Consider the following 18,236-nt stretch of genomic DNA (forward strand, 5'->3'; position numbering starts at 1 on the left):
AATGCTCAGATCATAACACAGCTTTTCCCTTGTGATTCCCTTCAGCCCACATCTGCCTAGTCCTTCTTTCTATGCTCCTTGCTCATCACCATTGCCCGCGATGTAGCCACTGTGCTGACATGCCTTTCTGCTGTTCATCCTTCCACAGAAGGGGAGCCGGAATCACAGACAGGACCCAGAGGGCCTCGCCTCACACCTAAGCTTTGCCATTATTATTATTATTATTATTATTATTATTATTATTATTGATACCGGGTATCACTCGGTAGCCCAGACTGCCTGAAACTCAGTGTGCAGGCCGGACTGGTTTTGAACTAGAAAGGATTCTTCTGTCATTCTCAGTCCTGAATGGTGGAGATATAGGTGTGGACAAGCATGCCCAGATTGGAGGCTGTGCCTTGAGAAGTCACTTTCCTGTCCGCCCCCATAGCTTGCTTGTTTCTTTCATCTCCAGAGCTGCTGCTCTCTACCCACACCTTCCAGTCAGGCCAGCTCGACCTCTGCTGTTCTTCCAAAGGATCATGGGGTTTTGCCCAGTCTATATGTCTAACCCTGTAGTCCTTGAATCTCCATGACCTCCCCCACAATCGAGAGCCTCCAAGACTTCTTGAAGGACCATGCTACCCTTTTTCCTTCTCTGCCACCCCCACTGTGGCTCCTCCACAGAGGTGACAGGGGACCAGCGGCTGCTACAAATCCCAGGAGCCAATGACAGTGAAAGCTAAAGTCTAATTGTCCCCAGTTCCTATCCCTCTAATCCCTTTTCATACAACACACCTGGGTGTTTATTTGGCTCCAACCTCCCAGGTCTCAGCTCTTGCCTAAACCAGTATCCCTGGACCATCTCTAACTTCAAATGACCTAGCCTTCCCCACAGAGCCACATGGGGCTATCCCTTCTCCGTAATTTCCCTCACCCAGCCCTTAGTGAGATCTTTAACATGGAGCTAAAACCTTAAACGACCTCTGAGTTGTCCAAGCTCCTTCTGAGGCCCTATAGTCAACTTTGTGCTTGTTTTACTTTTATTAAAGGGCCCACTAATTATATGAGAGTCTGCTTCTACAAAAGCCTGTCTCATCTATTCTATGCTTTCTTCTTACAGGACTTAACCACCCTCTATCACACTGTACTTTACTTAGAGGGCTTGCCACAGGCGCAGATGCAAGAGAACAGTTCATGTCACTGCCATTGTTAAATCCTCAGGAATTTCTGTGAACTGGATGTAAAACCCTTACTGTCTTCTCTGCTAGTTAGTTTTAACATCAACTTGATACCTAGGATCATCTGGAAAGACAGCCTGAGAGTGGAATTGTCTAAAACATCTTGGTCGGTGGGCATGTCTAGGAGGGATTTTCTGGTTAACTGAGGGTGGGCTATCCACCCTGAATGTGTGTAGCACCATGTCTCTGGACTGTACATGAAAGCTAACCCAGAGCAGGCAAGCAAGCAGCATGGTTTCCTGTTCTTGGCTGTATATGTGAAATGTCTAGCACCTCGAGTCCTTGCCTTGACCTGACAGAAATTCCAGAACTGTGACCTGGAATCGTGAGCCACATGCAACCTTCTTCCCCGGTGCTGCTTTTTAAAAATCAGGGTGTTCTTTACAGCAACAGAACACATCTAGACTTTGTTGGTAAGCATGGCGGGCACGTTTAGCCCAGGAACATGTGCAGAAGCTATGGGCCAAGGACACATCTACACTAGGTCCAGCTGTTAAGCAGCACTATATGGATACAGGAGAGGACCCTTTCCCAAGCTTACTATACGGTCTCAGAGTGGCCATACACCAAGAACCAGGAGAGAACCGGATGTCCTCAAGACACTGAGGACCAGGAGACCACCCAAGGGAAAATTTCCTCAAGAAGCACTCCCCTTCCCTTCTCCCCGCCCCACCCCCCAGAAGTGAAGCAGGGAGTTGGCCTCACCCTCTATGTCCTGACAAGATTATTTTGAGGATCTGAGGTTAAGTGACAAGAGTATGGAGAGAATGGGACAATTAAACGATTAAGTCTCTTGATCTGGACTAGGTGTGGATAAAATGAATGTTGTGGCTTTTGTTGTTGTTTGTCAGGACAGGGTCTCACTATGCAGTGCTGGCTTGGCTGTCCTGGAACTCGCTCTGTAGATCAGGCTGGCCTCAAACTCAAGAGATCCACCCGCCTCTGCCTCAAGGCATGTGCCACTACCACCCAGCTGTGAATGCTGTGTCTTAAAGCAAGCAAGTGTCTGGGTGTCGTGGTTCGTGTTGTAAGTGTAGTTGGAAAGCTAAGGCAGGAGGACTGCCCCATGTCTGAGGTAAGCCTGTGTTGCATAGTGAGTTCCAAGCCAGCTGTGGTTACTGACTGAGACCTTGTCTCAAAATGAAAGGCCAAGAAGGACTCTCCAAGAGTCCTTGGAGGCTTCAGTAAATCCTGGATTTAGGAATCGATATTGAATTCATCAATAGAGAGCTACATAAGCTAAAGAGAGTCTTGCCTCCCGAAGTCGTTAGCACCCACGCCAGAACCCAACCATCTCTGATCAGAAAGCGCAGGGCTTCAGGACTCTGACTTAGGACGCCTACAGACAATAGCAGACTGCCTAGGCAAGCTGGACCAAGCAGTTTCTGTAGGCTCAGAAGCTCCGGGACAGGTGACAACATTCGCCTTACATCAAGGCCCCGCCCCGCCCCGCCCCGCCCAAGACCCCACCCCACCACAAGGCCCCGCCCCATCACAAGGCCCCGCCCCATCATAAGGCCCGCCCAGTCACAAGGCTCTTCTGCGTCTCCCCAGCGGCAGGCGCAGGCCCAAGCAATCCGGCCGCCCAGCGGGTGCAGGTGCGGACGCACCGGCCATCACCGCGCGCGGCTGCGCAGCGGGCACCGTAAGCACCGGTCTCTGGCTCCCGGGAGCGGTGAGTCCCCCCCGACCAATCCCAAGAGTGTACCGCCGCCGTAGCCCCCCTGTCAGTCGGCCGTCCCTTCCCTGTGTTACTGAGCGCGACCGCCTCGGGTCAGTTGGTTCGGTCAGGACTCGCGGCCCGCTCACCCAGACTGGTGGCATCATTGGGGGTGGGGAGCTCTGGCGGCCCTGAGCAAGAGGGAGAGGGCGGCGCTCTGTAGCGGCCCAGACCCGAAGCCCAGCGACCCCCAACCCGACAAGACGACCAATCCACCCTCGGGGCGCATTCTGTGGCCACCGCCCCCTCCTCCGTCGTCCCCATCCCTGCTTTGTTCCCTTGAACGCCCTCTGGTCGCTTCCATCCCCCACACACCCCCGCACCCCTCTGTTCCTGGCGTACCCTACTAGCAGACACCTTAGCAGCCAATACAGGCCTGCATTCAGTACCCGGAGCTAGGGACATTCAGCCCTGTGCTTAAGAGGAGGGTCAGGGTTCCCGCTGGTCACAGATGGCCTGGGGATTTCCTCGGATAGAAATAGCCGCTAGCGCTGGCCCCTTCAAGCTGCTTAATAGGAGGGATAGGACGGGGAGAGCCAGGGCACACCCCCACACCTCTTTAGCCACTGCGCTGTGCCTCTAGACTCTTCGTTGCTGAGCTCTGACCCGAAAGACCCGCAGCGGTGAGAAGGCATCTCCCAAGCTCCAAGCTGAGGCTGACAGCCATCACTCTTCCTCCCATCCCCCACCCCAGGTCGAGCTAGAGGAGCCCCTTCCAAGGGGTCCACATCGGTCTCCCGTGCCCCACCCAACGCCTCCTTGTTCTGTGACTCCCTACAGCCCTGTACAAAGGTCATGGCCAGTTGTTTTTGTTGTTGTTGTTGTTTTCTTCCTTGGTCCGCAGCAGGTATGGCTGTCACTGGTTTCAGTCTCTCAGAGCTAACTGTTCTCTCTTTCTCCTCTAGGGGCAGCCACAGAACCCGAGGCCATGTCCCATGAAAAGAGTTTCTTGGTGTCTGGGGACAGTTATCCTCCCCAAAACATTGTGGGGCCCCAAGCCCCTATGCCTCCCTATGTTCAGGCTCCCTACCCTGGGGCCCCATACCCACAGGCCCCTTTCCAGCCCTCTCCCTATGGTCAGCCAGGATATCCCCATGGTCCCAGCCCCTATCCACAGGGTGGTTACCCTCAAGGGCCCTACCCTCAAGGAGGCTACCCACAGGGGCCATACCCACAGAGCCCCTTCCCGCCCAACCCCTATGGACAGCCACCACCCTTCCAGGACCCTGGCTGTAAGTGTAGGGAAGGGTAAGGGGCAGGGGCAGGGATTCAAGTGCCCTCAGGGGACACTGACCCAGCCTCTATGTCCCCAGCACCTCAGCATGGGAACTACCAGGAGGAAGGGCCTCCATCCTACTATGACAACCAGGACTTCCCTGCTGTCAACTGGGACAAGAACATTCGCCAGGCCTTTATCAGAAAGGTTGGGCCTGGCATATGTGTGGTGTGGGAGGAGCCACAAGGAGGCCGCCAAGGCGGGGCTCTGATTGGCTCCTTCCCCAGGTGTTCCTGGTGCTGACCCTGCAGCTGTCGGTGACCCTGTCCACTGTGGCCATTTTCACTTTTGTTGGGGAGGTGAAGGGCTTTGTCCGGGAGAATGTCTGGACCTACTATGTCTCCTACGCCATCTTCTTCATCTCCCTCATTGTTCTCAGCTGTTGTGGGGACTTCCGGCGAAAGCATCCCTGGAACCTTGTTGCTCTGGTAACTCTCAATCCCTGAGCCCAGTTCACCTAGGCCTGTGGGACAGGACAGGGAGGTTGGACAGGGTTGGACCAAGAGCAGCTCCCCACACCCAAGGCCCCCCCTGTGATCCTCTTCCGCAGTCGATCCTGACCGTCAGCTTGTCCTACATGGTGGGCATGATAGCCAGCTTTTACAACACGGAGGCAGTCATCATGGCCGTGGGCATCACCACAGCTGTCTGCTTCACGGTGGTCATCTTCTCCATGCAGGTGAGGGGGACCTAAGACAGGACGGTTGCCCCAGAGCCCTCAACACCCACAGTCTCACCTCTCTCCTTCCCTCCCAGACCCGCTATGACTTCACCTCGTGCATGGGCGTGCTCCTGGTGAGTGTTGTGGTGCTCTTCATCTTCGCCATCCTCTGCATCTTCATCCGGAACCGCATCCTGGAGATTGTATACGCCTCGCTGGGCGCTCTGCTCTTCACCTGCGTGAGTGAGGGTGTTGGGAAGGCCTTTCCTGGGATGCCGGCCGGGATGAGTGAATAAGCTGTCGAATACCGACCAACTGTGTCTTTACCCGCTAGTTCCTGGCAGTGGACACCCAGCTACTCCTGGGGAACAAGCAGCTGTCCCTGAGCCCAGAAGAATATGTGTTTGCGGCCCTGAACCTGTACACGGACATCATCAACATCTTCCTATATATTCTCACCATCATTGGCCGTGCCAAGGAGTAGAACAAGCCCCAGCTCAGGTGGCATGGTTGGCTCAGACCCATGCCCCTGGCATGACAATGCCATCTGTGCTTCCCTCTCTCTGGTCCCCAGGCCTGGCCTGGTGCAGAGGGAGTCCCTCTCGCCCTCTTGTATGTACACTGCAAATACTTAACGTCTGGACCCTCTATGGCCACAGCATGGCCCCCTTTATCCCTTTTGCCCTTGCCAAGGGGCGACAGGGCTGCATTTCTGTGCCACCTTCTGTCCACTCACTGTTGCATGAGCCCTGTCTGCCAGCCCCATCCCAGGGTCAGGGACCAACACCAGGTCTCAGGGGAGAAGGATCATACCAAGAGGTGAGGGTGCACGTCTTCCCTTCTGTCCCGGCTCCCCTGGCATAGAGTACCCGTGTCCCCTCCCCACCCTGCCTTCTGAGGGGCACGCAGGGCGGGGTCTCATTCTTGCGCTGGGCCCCAAGAGCAGAGAGGATGTCATGTTTCAAGGGAGGAGGCTCTCTCGTGCTGCCATTGTTAAAATGCCAATAAAAGGGTACCTTCTGCTTTCTGCTTCTCCTTGTCTCTCTTCACTGCCACTTCCTCCAGGAGGCATGGAGGGGCTTCAGCACCCCCTGCCCTGGCTGATGGTTAGTTCTGGACAGGCACTGACGACAGCGGTTAATGACAGTTAGCTAATCCAGTGTGTGCGCTGCTTCTTTTCTTGCTGTCTTTCTGGCTGCATTTTAAGGTGTGCACCGAGATCTGAACTGATGAACAGGACTCCTGAGGCACGGGCATAGTGCCAGGTCACACAGTGTGGAGTAGACTGTGTATATCTCTACGCTCTGAGAGTAGCACAGTGCAGCAGTGGGCTCTCTATAAGGTCTCTATGTCTCTGACCAGGACCAGCAGCATGTAGGTCATTGGCACAACCCTGAAAGAGCCGAACAGAGATGGCTCTACCAGGCAGGCTCCTTGGCCTCTAACTCCCTGGCATTGCCATTTGGTGCCAGTTCCTCAGGCCTGCCTGTTCCCCCTCCTGCCTTTGCTCCGGCCACATCATCTCTGGAGCCTTCATTTATCCATCCAAGTCCCTGCACAAGTGGAGTGAGTCCTTCTGGATCTCAACACAGTTCAGTCCCCTAACCTGAAACCACAAGGTCAGAGTGGCCTTGATTCTTACAGGTCTCTTCCCTAGGACTCTGCATCTTTGGGCTGTTGCTTCCTGGCAGTATATGGGTGTATTTAATTTAATTAACTAGCATCAGTTCCTCGTGTGTACCACAAAGCCACCCAGTGACCACAGGTACCGAGCCACAAGCGTCCTCTCCCAAACCTGGGGTTTCTGCGTTATCTCCCCAGGCCAGATGCAGTCACCCCCTCCTCCATTCTGTCCCATTCCTTCCCCAGCCAGTCTTCGATTCATCAAGACTCTCGGTCTACAAACCAGACTGTTAGATGTGAGCCGTGGATCCCATGACCCACCTACCTAAGACCCATCTACCTGGTACCCTCAGGATGAAGCCATATTCCTCACCCTGGCATCCAGGCTCTGCCAACTCCCCTGATGCCTTCCTATTCTCATCCCTAGCCCTGACCTCAGACAAACTGAACCAAGAGATTTCTCCTAGACGGTCTATTCTTGTAGCCCTTCTGCTGGAGGGGGAAAGAGGGGTCATTGCTGCTAGGAACCCTTCCCTGGAGTCTGCCTTAATTTAACCGCTAACCTTCGTCATTTGATAACACAAGGTAACAGAACTACTTTCCCCCCACCTCCTCCTAGCAGACGCAGTTCCTCATTGGGAGTATTGTGGCAGGCTCTGTAAACATGTTGTCAAGTAGAATTATCGAACTAAAGGTTTGGGTTTATTGCTCAATGGCTAAGAGCTTGCCCAACAGCTTGCTTAGGCATGTGCAAGGGTCTGGGTCCCCAGTACCCTAAAAACCAAGCTCAGCTCCTGACATGAACTCACAGATCCAGAGGAAGGAGGCCATTCACATTTTTATGACGTCAAGCAAGATGGGAAGGAAGGGTAGCCCAGGGGTTATCACAGCGCAAAGTGAGAAAGGGTGGTGTTTCTTCAGAAAAACTCCCAGGAGAACTTAGTTGGGAAAGGAGCTTTCTGGGAACAGCTAAAAGCTGGAGGGAGGTAAAGGCCAAACGAGGGGACTTGAAAATGTTCTCTAGGTACAGAATGCTCAGCCAGAGCTGCTCGGTTTGTTTTCTTTTCTCTCTTTTTTTTTTTTTTTTTCCGAGACAGGGTTTCTCTGTGTAGCCCTGGAACTCACTCTGTAGACAAGGCTGGCCTCGAACTCAGAAATCCATCTGCCTCTGTCTCCCAAGTGCTGGGATTAAAGGCGTGCACCACCACTGCCGGGCTGGGTTTGTTTTCAAGCAGATACCTCCCGAGAGAAACTAGAGATCTCTGGCAGGAACAGGTGCAGAAAGCAGCAAGCAGGCTTCTGAGATGAATTAGGACTATGAGCAAATAGTTCCCCCAGCTCATGAGGTTGACTGGAAGGGCAAGGATCCGGAAGGTTTCTCTTGCTGAAAGTAAAACCGAAACCACGATCCTGATGCTAACACAAGCATTTGAGAAAGTGGAAGCTTTCATATTGGTCTGTGGAGATGGCTCATTGAGGAAAACAGTGGTTATGCAAACATAGGAACTATCTATATACCTCCAGGACCAGGGTAACGTCAGGCATGGTAGTGTGCGTCTGTAATTCTCACGCATCATCAAGATAGGTGGCAGATGGGAATCTGTAGACACTTGCAGGCCAGCTATCCTGGAGGATGCAGCAGTTAACAACAAAGGGACCCCATCTCAAAGTGGAAGGCAAGGACAGACACCCAGTGTGTCCCCTGACCCATGTCCACACAACACGGCATGCACATGCCTCCACAAAACACACATAGCACATGAAAATTTTTTTTTTAAAGAGCTCAGAAAGTTGATGTGTGAAGTTGAATGGAATCCAGTATGAGGTAATGTTGGCGCTCGAGTGAGGAAGAAAAGCACTTTCCAACACTTGGGATCTGCCCTGTCCTATCTGTGAGGTCTCAGTGTAGCTAGGAACTGAGCTGGCACCCACAGATAGAGACACCCAGGGTTGCTAGGAGCTGGTCTGGCCCCCACAGATAGAGGCTTGATGTTCTGTTTTAACAATTTCACAAAACACTGACAGCAGACCAGGCGGCACTGTTACCATGATGGGTCAAAACAAAACAAAACAAAAACAAACAAACAAAAAACCAAGACCCCTCTTAATCACAGCTAAATGGAAAAAACATAGGAATTAGTCAAGCTGTATTCTCTCCATGTCTATGGCTCAAGAATTACCGGCTTCCATGGATAGTAATCCAACGTGGTCAAACCATAGATGTGCCCAAGAGAGCACTTACAGGGTCAACTACACTAACACCAAAGACTTATTTGCATAAGTAAAAATTACATCTTGCTCTCAAGATTAAACAATACAGGCATTTATGGGGGAAAAAATGTTCACCTCTTTATCACAGAGCAACGTTATCATTGCTGCCTGTTGCAAAGCACAGTAAAGGGTTAGCTAGCTCTAGACTCCAGCTCGAGACCATCTCAGATCCCCACACACTTCCTCTGATGAGATAGGGCTACTGTTCAGCATCTCAGGGTTGGAAGCATCCTCAGAGCAGGATCTGTGACCTGAATTTGACACAGAGCCCAGCACCTAGTGCAGAGCCTGGCACACCATGGTGTCAATCAAACGGAATGAATCAAGTTAACAAGCACCAGCTGCCCCAGGACAAATGACAAGGTGGTCTTTGGCTGACCATCAGCATCAGTGGGTGGTGCCTTGGCCATAAAGGGAGTAAAACTAAGGCCCTGGTAGAACAGGGTCATGTTTGTGGAAAGCACCCGATGGGAGAAGGATGGACTAACAAGGGAATCAAAGCTGAGGGTAGCCTACTGTAGGCTGGCAGCTCAAATATCTGAAGTATTATTATGCAGGCAACAATGGCTCTGAAATGGTTTGGGCAGAGGTAGGAAAACTGGTCAGGACCCTGTAGTGGCGCAGGCCAGGAGGACCAGCACTCAGGGATGGGAGGAGGTCAGAGTGAGGAGACTCCATGGAGATCTGGCATCAGCCCTGCAGGCCAAATTGGCTCCTTTTCTAGTGGGGTCCAGATGCTCCTCCCTGGGTTACTGAGGCCTGTTCTGGCACCCAGTCACTCCTCAGGTGCTACTCTGTCTCAGACTTTGCAGGACATTGGAGACCTTTCAGAATGGCCAGACCTATGTATCTCTTCCCCTCAACTCTGACTTCTCAACTCCCATTTCTTCAGTAACAGAGTTGCTTCTCCCTGTAAACACCCTGCCCGATGGATGCGCTTGCTCAGCCACACCCTTTACCTTGGCCACACCCTCTCCCTCTTCACTCCCACCTCTAACTGGAAGGCCCTTGCACACCTATCATCTTTCATACCAGCCTGGCTTGTGTTTCACCACCTTCCAGAAGTTTCCTGGTTCTGGGATAACTCTAGCATCAGGCACAAGCCCTCCTCTTGATCCAAATATCATCATGACTTCTGGGCAATTAAGTTCTAGCGTTTGAACGTGTCTCTCCTGTCACACACGATCGTCACTACGGCAGGCAGCCTGTGAGAAAATAGTTGCAGCTGTGTGATTGACAGAAATTGCCCTGAGTAGACCAGATATCACATTTGGGAAACTCAGGAAAAAGTCCTGGTAAGTTCCTGGGCTCTTGCCTGGAAACCTGGAAACTAGAGGAAGAGGTGAGGCAGCCAAAAAAACCACAACCCAGGCTCCACCCACCTCTGCCCAAACAGTTATGGGAAATTAGTCCACTCCCTGTGCCTGGCAGTGGATGAAGTGAATTTCTTCTTTTTTAAGAAAGAAAGAGAGAACGAAAAGATAATATCACCTAGACACAGCATCTGTCATTTCATTAAACTTACTAGGTATTTCAAATTATAGGATTGTCTGGCTAACGTCCAAGAGAAAGTCAAATGACAGAAACAGACCTAGAGGTGGTTCCTTAATGGAGAGAAAACACAGTCTTTAGTACAAAATTAGGAAAAAATAGAAGTGGAAGCGGTAGGATGTAGAAGAAATGTGGAAAATTCCATCAAGTATTCAACTCTATAACAATAACAAGAATCACCTGGGCGTGGTGGCACATGCCTGTAAGGCCAGTACTCAGGAGGGAAAGGCAGGCGGATCTCTGTGAGTTGGAGGCCAGTGTGGTCTTCAGAGTGAGTTCCAGGACAGCCAGGGCTACACAGAGAAACCCTGTATCCCTGTCATTCAGATAGATAGATAAATATGTGTGGGTGGAGTATGGGTGTGTGTGGGTGTGTATGTGTGGGTGTGAATACACTGTAGTTGTTTTCAGACACACCAGAAGAGGGCATGAGATCCCATTACAGATGGTTGTGAGCCACCATGTGGTTGCTGGGAATTGAACTCAGGACCCCTGGAAGAGCAGTCAGTGCTCTTAACTGCCGAGCCAACTCTCTAGCCTGAGAAACCATGTCTGAGAGAGAGAGAGAGAGAGAGAGAGAGAGAGAGAGAGAGAGACTCAAATTGAGCTTTAAATTTTTTTCTTTTTAAGGTAAAGTCTCAGAGGGGATGGAGAGATGGCTCAGAGGTTAAGAGCACTTACTGCTCTTGTAATGGACCAGTGTTTCATTCCCAACTCCTATATGATGGCTCACAGCTCTCAGTAACTCATTTCAGGAGATCCAATGCCCAGTCCCGACATCCACATGCAACACATGTACATGCAAGCAGACAAAATACTCATGCACATAACATAAATAATCTAAAATCTGTTCTTAAAGGAACCAAAAAGGGCTTGGAGCACAGGGCCATAGTAAACTCTTACCTAGTATATTTCAGGCCCTGGGTTTGAGACCCAACTACATAAAATAAAAAAATAAAAATAAAAATAAAATAAAATAAACTCAAGAAAATAGAAGCTAACAGATTTGGAGAGGTTGTGGAGAAATGCAAGTCCTCTTGCACGAATTGTAGGAACAGTACTGGGGGAGACAAGAGCAGTTTCTAGAGGAACTAAAAATAGCATGGGTCCAGTTACAGACTATAATAATCAAAGATCGAGTGATAAGAGCCTAGTCATTTTATAGACGTTAAATAGTAAAGAAGTACATAAGCTGTACCAAAATTATGATGCTTACCATGGAAAAGACCTACAGTTTGCTTGTGGATGTGGGTTCTTTCGAAGTGAGTTACCTGAAATCTGGTGGAAAGATGTAACACCAGGTGTAAGGCACCCAGGTGTGTGTGGCTGGTGTGTCCTTCTTGGGCTGCGGTTTGTTTTTATATAACTTTATGTGTATGAGTGTTTTGCCTGCGTGTGTTGATGTACACCACATATGTGTATATATCGATACACGCAGGCATACGTGGAGGCCAAAAGAGGGTGTCAGGTCCTCTAGAACTGCAGTTATAAACATGTAAGCCAGCACGTGGGTGCTCAAAGGGAGCTGGGGTCCTCTGCAAGCGTGTAAAGGGCTCTTAACTGCTGAACCATCTCTACAGCCCATCTCATAATGTTTCTGGTGGACAAAATTAAACACAGAGACGTAGCATTTGCTCTCTCAGTCCCAATTGTTCCCAAATATATCAATAGTGCCGAAGCCAGTTTGCATCCCAAAACGGTCCAGCAAAATTGTTTGGTGACTTACTCCTTTAACCGCTTTTCCAAAAATGCAACCATCCCAGCTGTACCAGACAAGGTTATCTCTATCTATCCCTGTCATGAAAGTGTAGCAAAAGTGTCTAAGGACCCAAAGGACTGGAAAAAAAAAAAAAAGCCAGATCCCCATTTGAGCTACAGTCACCACTGTAAGAGGTGGGATTACTCCTAGGGGTGGGACCAACAACTGACCAGAGCAGGGTTTGAGAATTGATTGGGTAAAGCAGGTATCCATCATTCCCCACCAAAGAGCTCTTAAAAAGTGTTTGTCAGAGAGCCAATCTCCTCCCAAAGTTCTAGGAAGTGGTTTTGGAAAGACCTTTTTGATTAGTTGAAACCTATCAGAGATTAATTCCCAGGCCACACAGGAAGGGCTGGCCCAAGAGTCCAGGAAGAAGCCAGGCTTCCTCAGGGCAACATCTGCCACTGGGATCTGGCTGCAGCCCAGCTAGGGACACATGACCTGGCAAGGTTTGCCTCCAGCCTAAGATCAAGGACAAGGAGGTCTTCGTAGCTGCAGCATAGGGTGGCAGTGTTACAGGGAAGGCTTCGGTCCTGTGCCTGTCCTCCTGTCTGAGAGTCAGCTCCCTAACCTGGATCAAAATAAGCCAGTGTGGATTGTACATCTCCAGACCACTTCAGCAGCCCTTCCCCACCAGCCCAGGGAGGATGCTAAAGAACCCAAGATGTAGAAGTCTGTATTCATTATTGGGGTTCATTTACACTCACCATTAATAGCTGTCCCTTTAGATAGCCAAGTGTAGGTGCTGTGAATTCCACTTACAGAGAAGGAATCCAATCTGAGGTGCCCGCACACTCCCAGAGGGACATGGCCAGTAAAATGCTGAGTTGCATTTAAACACCGTTCCTCGGACTGTCACTGAGTCACTGTTCTGTTGCTGTGAAGAGACATCGTGACCAAGGCAACTCTTATAAATGAAAGTATTTAATTGGGGCTGGCTTACAGTTTCAGAGGTTCAGTCCATTATCATTGTGGGGGGGGGGGAGGAAGATGACAGCACTTAAGCAGACATGGTGCTGGAGAAGTAGCAGAGAGTTCTACATTCATATCCATAGGCAGCAGGAAGAGCCCACCACTAGCCCTGGCTTTGGCTTTTGATAAATTCAAAGCCCACCCCCAATGACACACTTCCTCCAACAAGGCCACACCTCCTAATCCTTTTGAAATAAATGCTACTCCCTGATGTCTAAGGATTCAAATATAAGAGCCTATGGGTACTGTTCTTATTCAAATCACCACAATCCGCTGCCAATTCCCTCTGTTTACAGAGACTCCTGATGGAAACTGCCTTTAAAGGACTTGTTATGATTGAGCTGAGATGAGAGTTGGGAAGAGGGTCATTCACTCAGAAGCAGGCTACCTGACAACACTCTCCATATCTGTCTTGGCTTCATGGGTTCAGACAGTGTGTCTGAGGTGCCAGACAGCCCTACTGTCCTAGAGTGCTGGAGGAACAAACTGAAGGGGAGGAAGGCTCCAGTGACTTGGGGGAGGGCACACCACCTGTTAGGTCAAGGAAACAGGGTAAGGAGCAGTGAGAGCACTCAGGGAAGGGACAGGCACCCAAAGGGGTCAAATTTCAAGAGGTCTGGACTTCACTCAGAGGCCAGGAGCGAAGACAGCAGTTAGTGCCAGAAAGTGTTCATTTGATACTCCACAGAATGGTTAAGAGCCTTCAGAAGGGACAGTAATGGATTCAAGGGACCTGACTAAGCCACTATCCTATACCCTGGTGCCTCCAGTCATAGAATAAGAGCAGCCACTTTCTTCACTCCAAATCCTCCGACCCTCCAACGTGTGTGTGTGTTCCTTCACTCCAAATCCTCCGACCCTCCAACGTGTGTGTGTGTGTGTGTGTGTGTGTGTGTGTGTGTGTGTGTGTGTGTAAACTACAAAGTACTTCTATCAGCCCACAGACTAGCATTGGCTGGCTTGCATTTCCTCTTCCTGTGGCCATTCTCCAATCATCTCGTGGGCCTCCTTAAAGATCTTCAAAAACATACCAAGCCTGGGTCTTTGTACTATTACTCCCTTAGTTTGAAAAGTTGTGCCTTTGTTGTTGTTATTGTTGTTGTTGTTGTTGTTGTTATTTATGTAGACTGGGTCTCATGTGACTGTGGGAACTCTCTATGTAGACTAGATTGGTCTTAAATTCACAGAATCTGCTTCTGCACCCTGAGTGCCATGATTGGAATTTTAAAAATGTGTGCCACCATACCCATTTGTTGCTTTTGTTGTTTTGGTTTTTTGGTGTTTTGTTTTGTTTGAGACATGGTTTCTCTGGAACCTGGCTGGAACTCTGGCTGTGCTGGAACTCACTCTGTAGACCAGGCTAGCTTTGAACTTGGAGATCTGCCTGCTTCTGCCTCCTGAATGCTGGGATTAAAGGCATGCACCACCACCTCCTGTCTTTAGAAGACTTTAAATCGCATTTTATTTGTTTTGTGTTTGGGGGTGGTACGCGGGTGCCGCTGCAGACAGGCAGACATCAGAGAACCATCCACCAGAGTGGGTTCTCTCTCTTCACCATGTAAGTCCTAGGAATCTAATGCTGCCAGGCTTGGTGGGAGGAGCTCTTACTGACTGGCATCTCACAACCCAGTTTTGCCTTTTTTCAGTTCCTACCTTCAGCCCCCCTGCCAAGCACGACCTTGTTAGGAAAGCTATTCTAAGTCCTCCAACAGCGTTCTCCCCTGGTTTCCCCTTTCCTGGTCTCATCTCTGCTCATGATAATATAATTTTGTCTGCCATCTCCTTTCATGGACCCACCATCCTTCCTCCTGCTAGGAGGTTGGCCCCATGGCAGCCTGGACTTTGCTGTGCTCCCTGTCCTGTAGGAGTTGGCTCTTGATGGCTACTGTGAAAAATTACCTAAGCACCATCCTTTCTGTAGCCACAGATCAGCAGCACCGCTGCCGGCTTCTGAGGAATAAATAGGCTATAGCATGGGAAATGTCTCGTAGCCTACAGTTACCTAGCCATGACTAAGCTCTTAGTTCCCAGGCCATGGACTGGGGAGATGACTCCATAGGATTAAACCTGAGTTGAAATCCTGAAAATTCACATAGAAAGTGGGACATGGTTACTTGCACGCAGTGAACCGAGCAGTGTTTGGGGGCAGAACCAGGAGGATCTTTGAAGCTCAGGTTCAGCACACATCTTGTTAGGGTTTCTATTGTTGCAATAAAAACACTATGAACATCTTGGAGAGGTGGCTTAGCGGTTAAGAGCACTGGTTGCTCTCCTAGAGGTCCTGAGTTCAGTTCCCAGCACCCACATAGTGGCTCACAACCATCTGTAATGAGATCTGATTCCTCCTAGTGTCCATGAAGACAGAGTACTCATATATGTAAACTAAACAAATCTTTAAAAACAAACAAACAAAAAGAAAAAAAACCCAAAAAACAAACAAACAAAAAACCACCGTGAACAAGAGAAGGTTGGAGGGGAAAGGTTTTATTTTCGCTTACACCTTGTCGTCCACCTCCAGGGAAGTCAGGGCAGGATCTCGGGGCAGGAACCTGAAAGCAGGAACTGATGCAGAAGCCATGAAGGGTTACTTACTTGCCGCTTTCTCGTCAAGGCTTACTCAGCCTGCTTTGTTAAACCCCTGGAACCACTGGGGTGGCGCCTCCCACATCAATCACTAGTCAGTAAAATGTACCTCAGACTTGCCCATTGGGGGAAGCTGGTGGGAGTATTTTCTCAAGTGGTACGTTCTCTTTCCAGGCGACTCAAGCATGTGATAAGTTGACATAAAAACTAGCCAACACCGTGAGACAACCTCAAGTGACTAAGACACCTCATCTCAATTGACTAAGGTGGAGAGAGTTAGAGGACACCCAAAGTCTCACACCACAGTCTTCATCCCTCTCTCATCTCTATGTGACCGTGCACGCACACCCACATCCACATAAAAAAAAAATGTCAGGCCTGTCTAACATCTATACTCTTCTGTCTTCCCCCAGCCAGACTGGGGGAGGATTACAAGCAGGGAATTGGGCTAGGGAGCTCAAGTGTTCCCATGAGCTTCCGGGGAGCAGTTCCTGCTGGATAAACAGAGAGAGAATGAGGCTTCAGATGCCTGGCTGCTCAATGATAATCCCCAGAACACATCATGTGCCGGAGCTGACAGGTTCCAGATCGACGGTTTAATGAGGTAATGTGTTTCAGGCGGAGGCTGCCGCTGCCTTATCCCCCATTACCTCATCTAGTGCTCCCAAGGACCGCAGGAGGAAGGGCGTTATTATCTCTACACCGACATGAAGAGAAGGAGGCCTGGAGAAAGTGGGGAACTGGCCCAGGCCCACAGCACTTAACTCAGGGATCAGGCGTGGATCCAAGCAGTAACAGGTCTGATGGGAATGGACCAGTTCACGCCCCCCCCCCCCCCAGAGAGGCAGCACACAGGCTGAGTTCTGAAGGGGTAATGACAGACAGGAAGACAGGGAAAGACAGCATGGGCCTGAGGTTGGGCACCCTGGAGTTTGCTGTGGACTGACAGTGTATGTACCCTCGAAATTCATATGTTGAAATCCTAGCCCCAAAGTAATGATATGGAAGGGACATGTTTTATATATATATGCATGTGTGTGTATGTGTATATATATATATGCATGTGTGTGTATGTATATATATATATGCATGTGTGTATATATATACATATATATATACATACATATATATATATTCTCTGTCTCAAAAAAGAAAAAAGAAAAAGGACACCAATAATCTTGCTCCCTCCTCTCTCTCCACTTTCCACTTATGGGGACACAGGAGACTATGACTATTGTCAGCATGCTAGGAAGGGATCCTAAGTCAGAGAAATTCAGATCTTCCAGGACCTTGATCTTCTGCTGCTACCTGTGGGAAAGAAAGCTGTGTTGTTCCCATTGCCAAGTCTACAGTAATTTGTTGTCCTGCAAAGATACAGTATGAGCTTCTGGAACCCCCAACCCCATTCTTCCAGCAGGTTTCTGCCAGCCTGCTCTACCTGGTGGGTAGAATTGAGCCCTGTGCCCTGCTAGCTTTCCAGAGCTGATCATTCCTACTTTTGTTTTTTGTTTTGTTTTGTTTTGTTTTGTTTGTTGTTGTAGTTGTTGTTTTAAAGCAGCTATGGAACCAGCAATGATGACATTTTCAAGCCGCCAAAGCCTCAGAGAGCTTCCTGGTCTTTGCATTTGGGCCCAGCCCTTCTACAAGGGATAATTTGGGGGGTGAGATCCAGGTCTTATACCCCCAAATCTCTGCTTCTAGCCAAGACCTCTGGAGATTTTCTTACCTTTCTTGGTGTTTTGAGACAGAGTTGCTTCGTAGCCCTGGCTGTCCTAGAGCTAACTCCATAGACCTGGTTGGCCTCAAACTCATAGAGATCCACCTGCCTCTGCCTCCAGAGTGCTGGGATTAAGGGTATGCACCACCATAGATTTTCACTAAGGCCTTTCTTCCTAGCCATGAGCCTTGCATAGATATACAGATGCCCTGACTCTCCTGAACACCATCTACCTTCCCAAGATTACAACCCAGTCTAGGGAGCTCACAAGTATAATCCCCACATTCAGGAGGCAGGAGGATTGCTTTGAGTTTGATGCTATTCTGAACTGCAGAGTGAATTCCAACCCAGCCAGGGCTACAGAATGAGACACTGCTGTCAAGAAAATCACTAAAAAAAAAAAAAGTGCTCCTAGTTAGTGCCTTGTCTAGTCTGCCAGTCAACACACAACCGTCCCCAGCAGCTGCTGCCATTCTGTCACGCCAGACCCACCTCTAACTTGCCAACCTTCAGTCAAAAAGGGGTAAATAAAGAAGACTCTGGAGCATGGCTCATACAGGACAGACCGCCCGCAAAGCACTATTGTAACGCACGCACTCTCAACAGACACTGTCCAGGCGGTGGTAGTGCAACAACTCTAACCACAGCACTTGGGAGGCAGAGGCAAGCAGGTGAGTTCCAGTTCAGCCTGGTCTTCAGAGCTAGTGCTAGGACAGCTAAAACGACAGAGAGAAACAGGCCACTGGCAAGAATGTGCACTAAAGAGTTGAAGAAAGAGCATCATTAGAGTCCTTGTACCGTGGAACTCCATACGGATGCCCTGTCAGAAGTCTACTGAACCTCTCAATTACAAATTCCACCATCAGTATCTGGTGTAAGAAAC

General features: G+C 49.8%; 1 protein-coding gene and 1 non-coding gene across 7 annotated transcripts; both read left to right on the top strand.

Annotated features, from left to right (window-relative positions):
• Positions 1-2,711: 2,711 nt before the first annotated feature.
• Positions 2,712-5,904, top strand: Grina (glutamate receptor, ionotropic, N-methyl D-aspartate-associated protein 1 (glutamate binding)). Of its 6 annotated transcripts, none has more exons than XM_006521250.4 (8): positions 2,712-2,895; positions 3,524-3,732; positions 3,846-4,172; positions 4,254-4,363; positions 4,444-4,644; positions 4,767-4,895; positions 4,973-5,116; positions 5,212-5,904. In XM_006521250.4, exons 3-8 carry the CDS (start codon positions 3,869-3,871, stop codon positions 5,359-5,361), a joined length of 1,038 nt encoding a protein of 345 aa, XP_006521313.1. In that variant the 5' UTR covers positions 2,712-2,895; positions 3,524-3,732; positions 3,846-3,868; the 3' UTR covers positions 5,362-5,904. The 6 variants fall into 6 exon arrangements, with proteins under 6 accessions (XP_006521313.1, XP_006521314.1, XP_006521312.1 ...); XM_006521251.4 differs by having other exon boundaries at positions 3,524-3,563; XM_006521249.4 differs by having other exon boundaries at positions 3,635-3,732.
• Positions 4,186-4,253, top strand: Mir6953 (microRNA 6953). Its single transcript, NR_105918.1, has one exon. It is a non-coding gene; the product is annotated as a microRNA 6953 (primary transcript).
• Positions 5,905-18,236: the final 12,332 nt, after the last annotated feature.

The sequence above is a fragment of the Mus musculus genome, chromosome 15 (assembly GCF_000001635.26).
Source record: "Mus musculus strain C57BL/6J chromosome 15, GRCm38.p6 C57BL/6J".
Taxonomy (NCBI): domain Eukaryota; kingdom Metazoa; phylum Chordata; class Mammalia; order Rodentia; family Muridae; genus Mus; species Mus musculus.

Excerpts from the sequence above, each read along its gene's own strand:
- Grina (XM_030248690.1), top strand. The coding sequence starts at position 3,869 with ATGTCCCATGAAAAGAGTTTCTTGGTGTCTGGGGACAGTTATCCTCCC. Across the intron at positions 4,364-4,443 it reads GCCAGGCCTTTATCAGAAAG|GTGTTCCTGGTGCTGACCCT; the intron begins GTTGGGCCTGGC and ends CTCCTTCCCCAG. Across the intron at positions 5,117-5,211 it reads GCGCTCTGCTCTTCACCTGC|TTCCTGGCAGTGGACACCCA; the intron begins GTGAGTGAGGGT and ends TTTACCCGCTAG.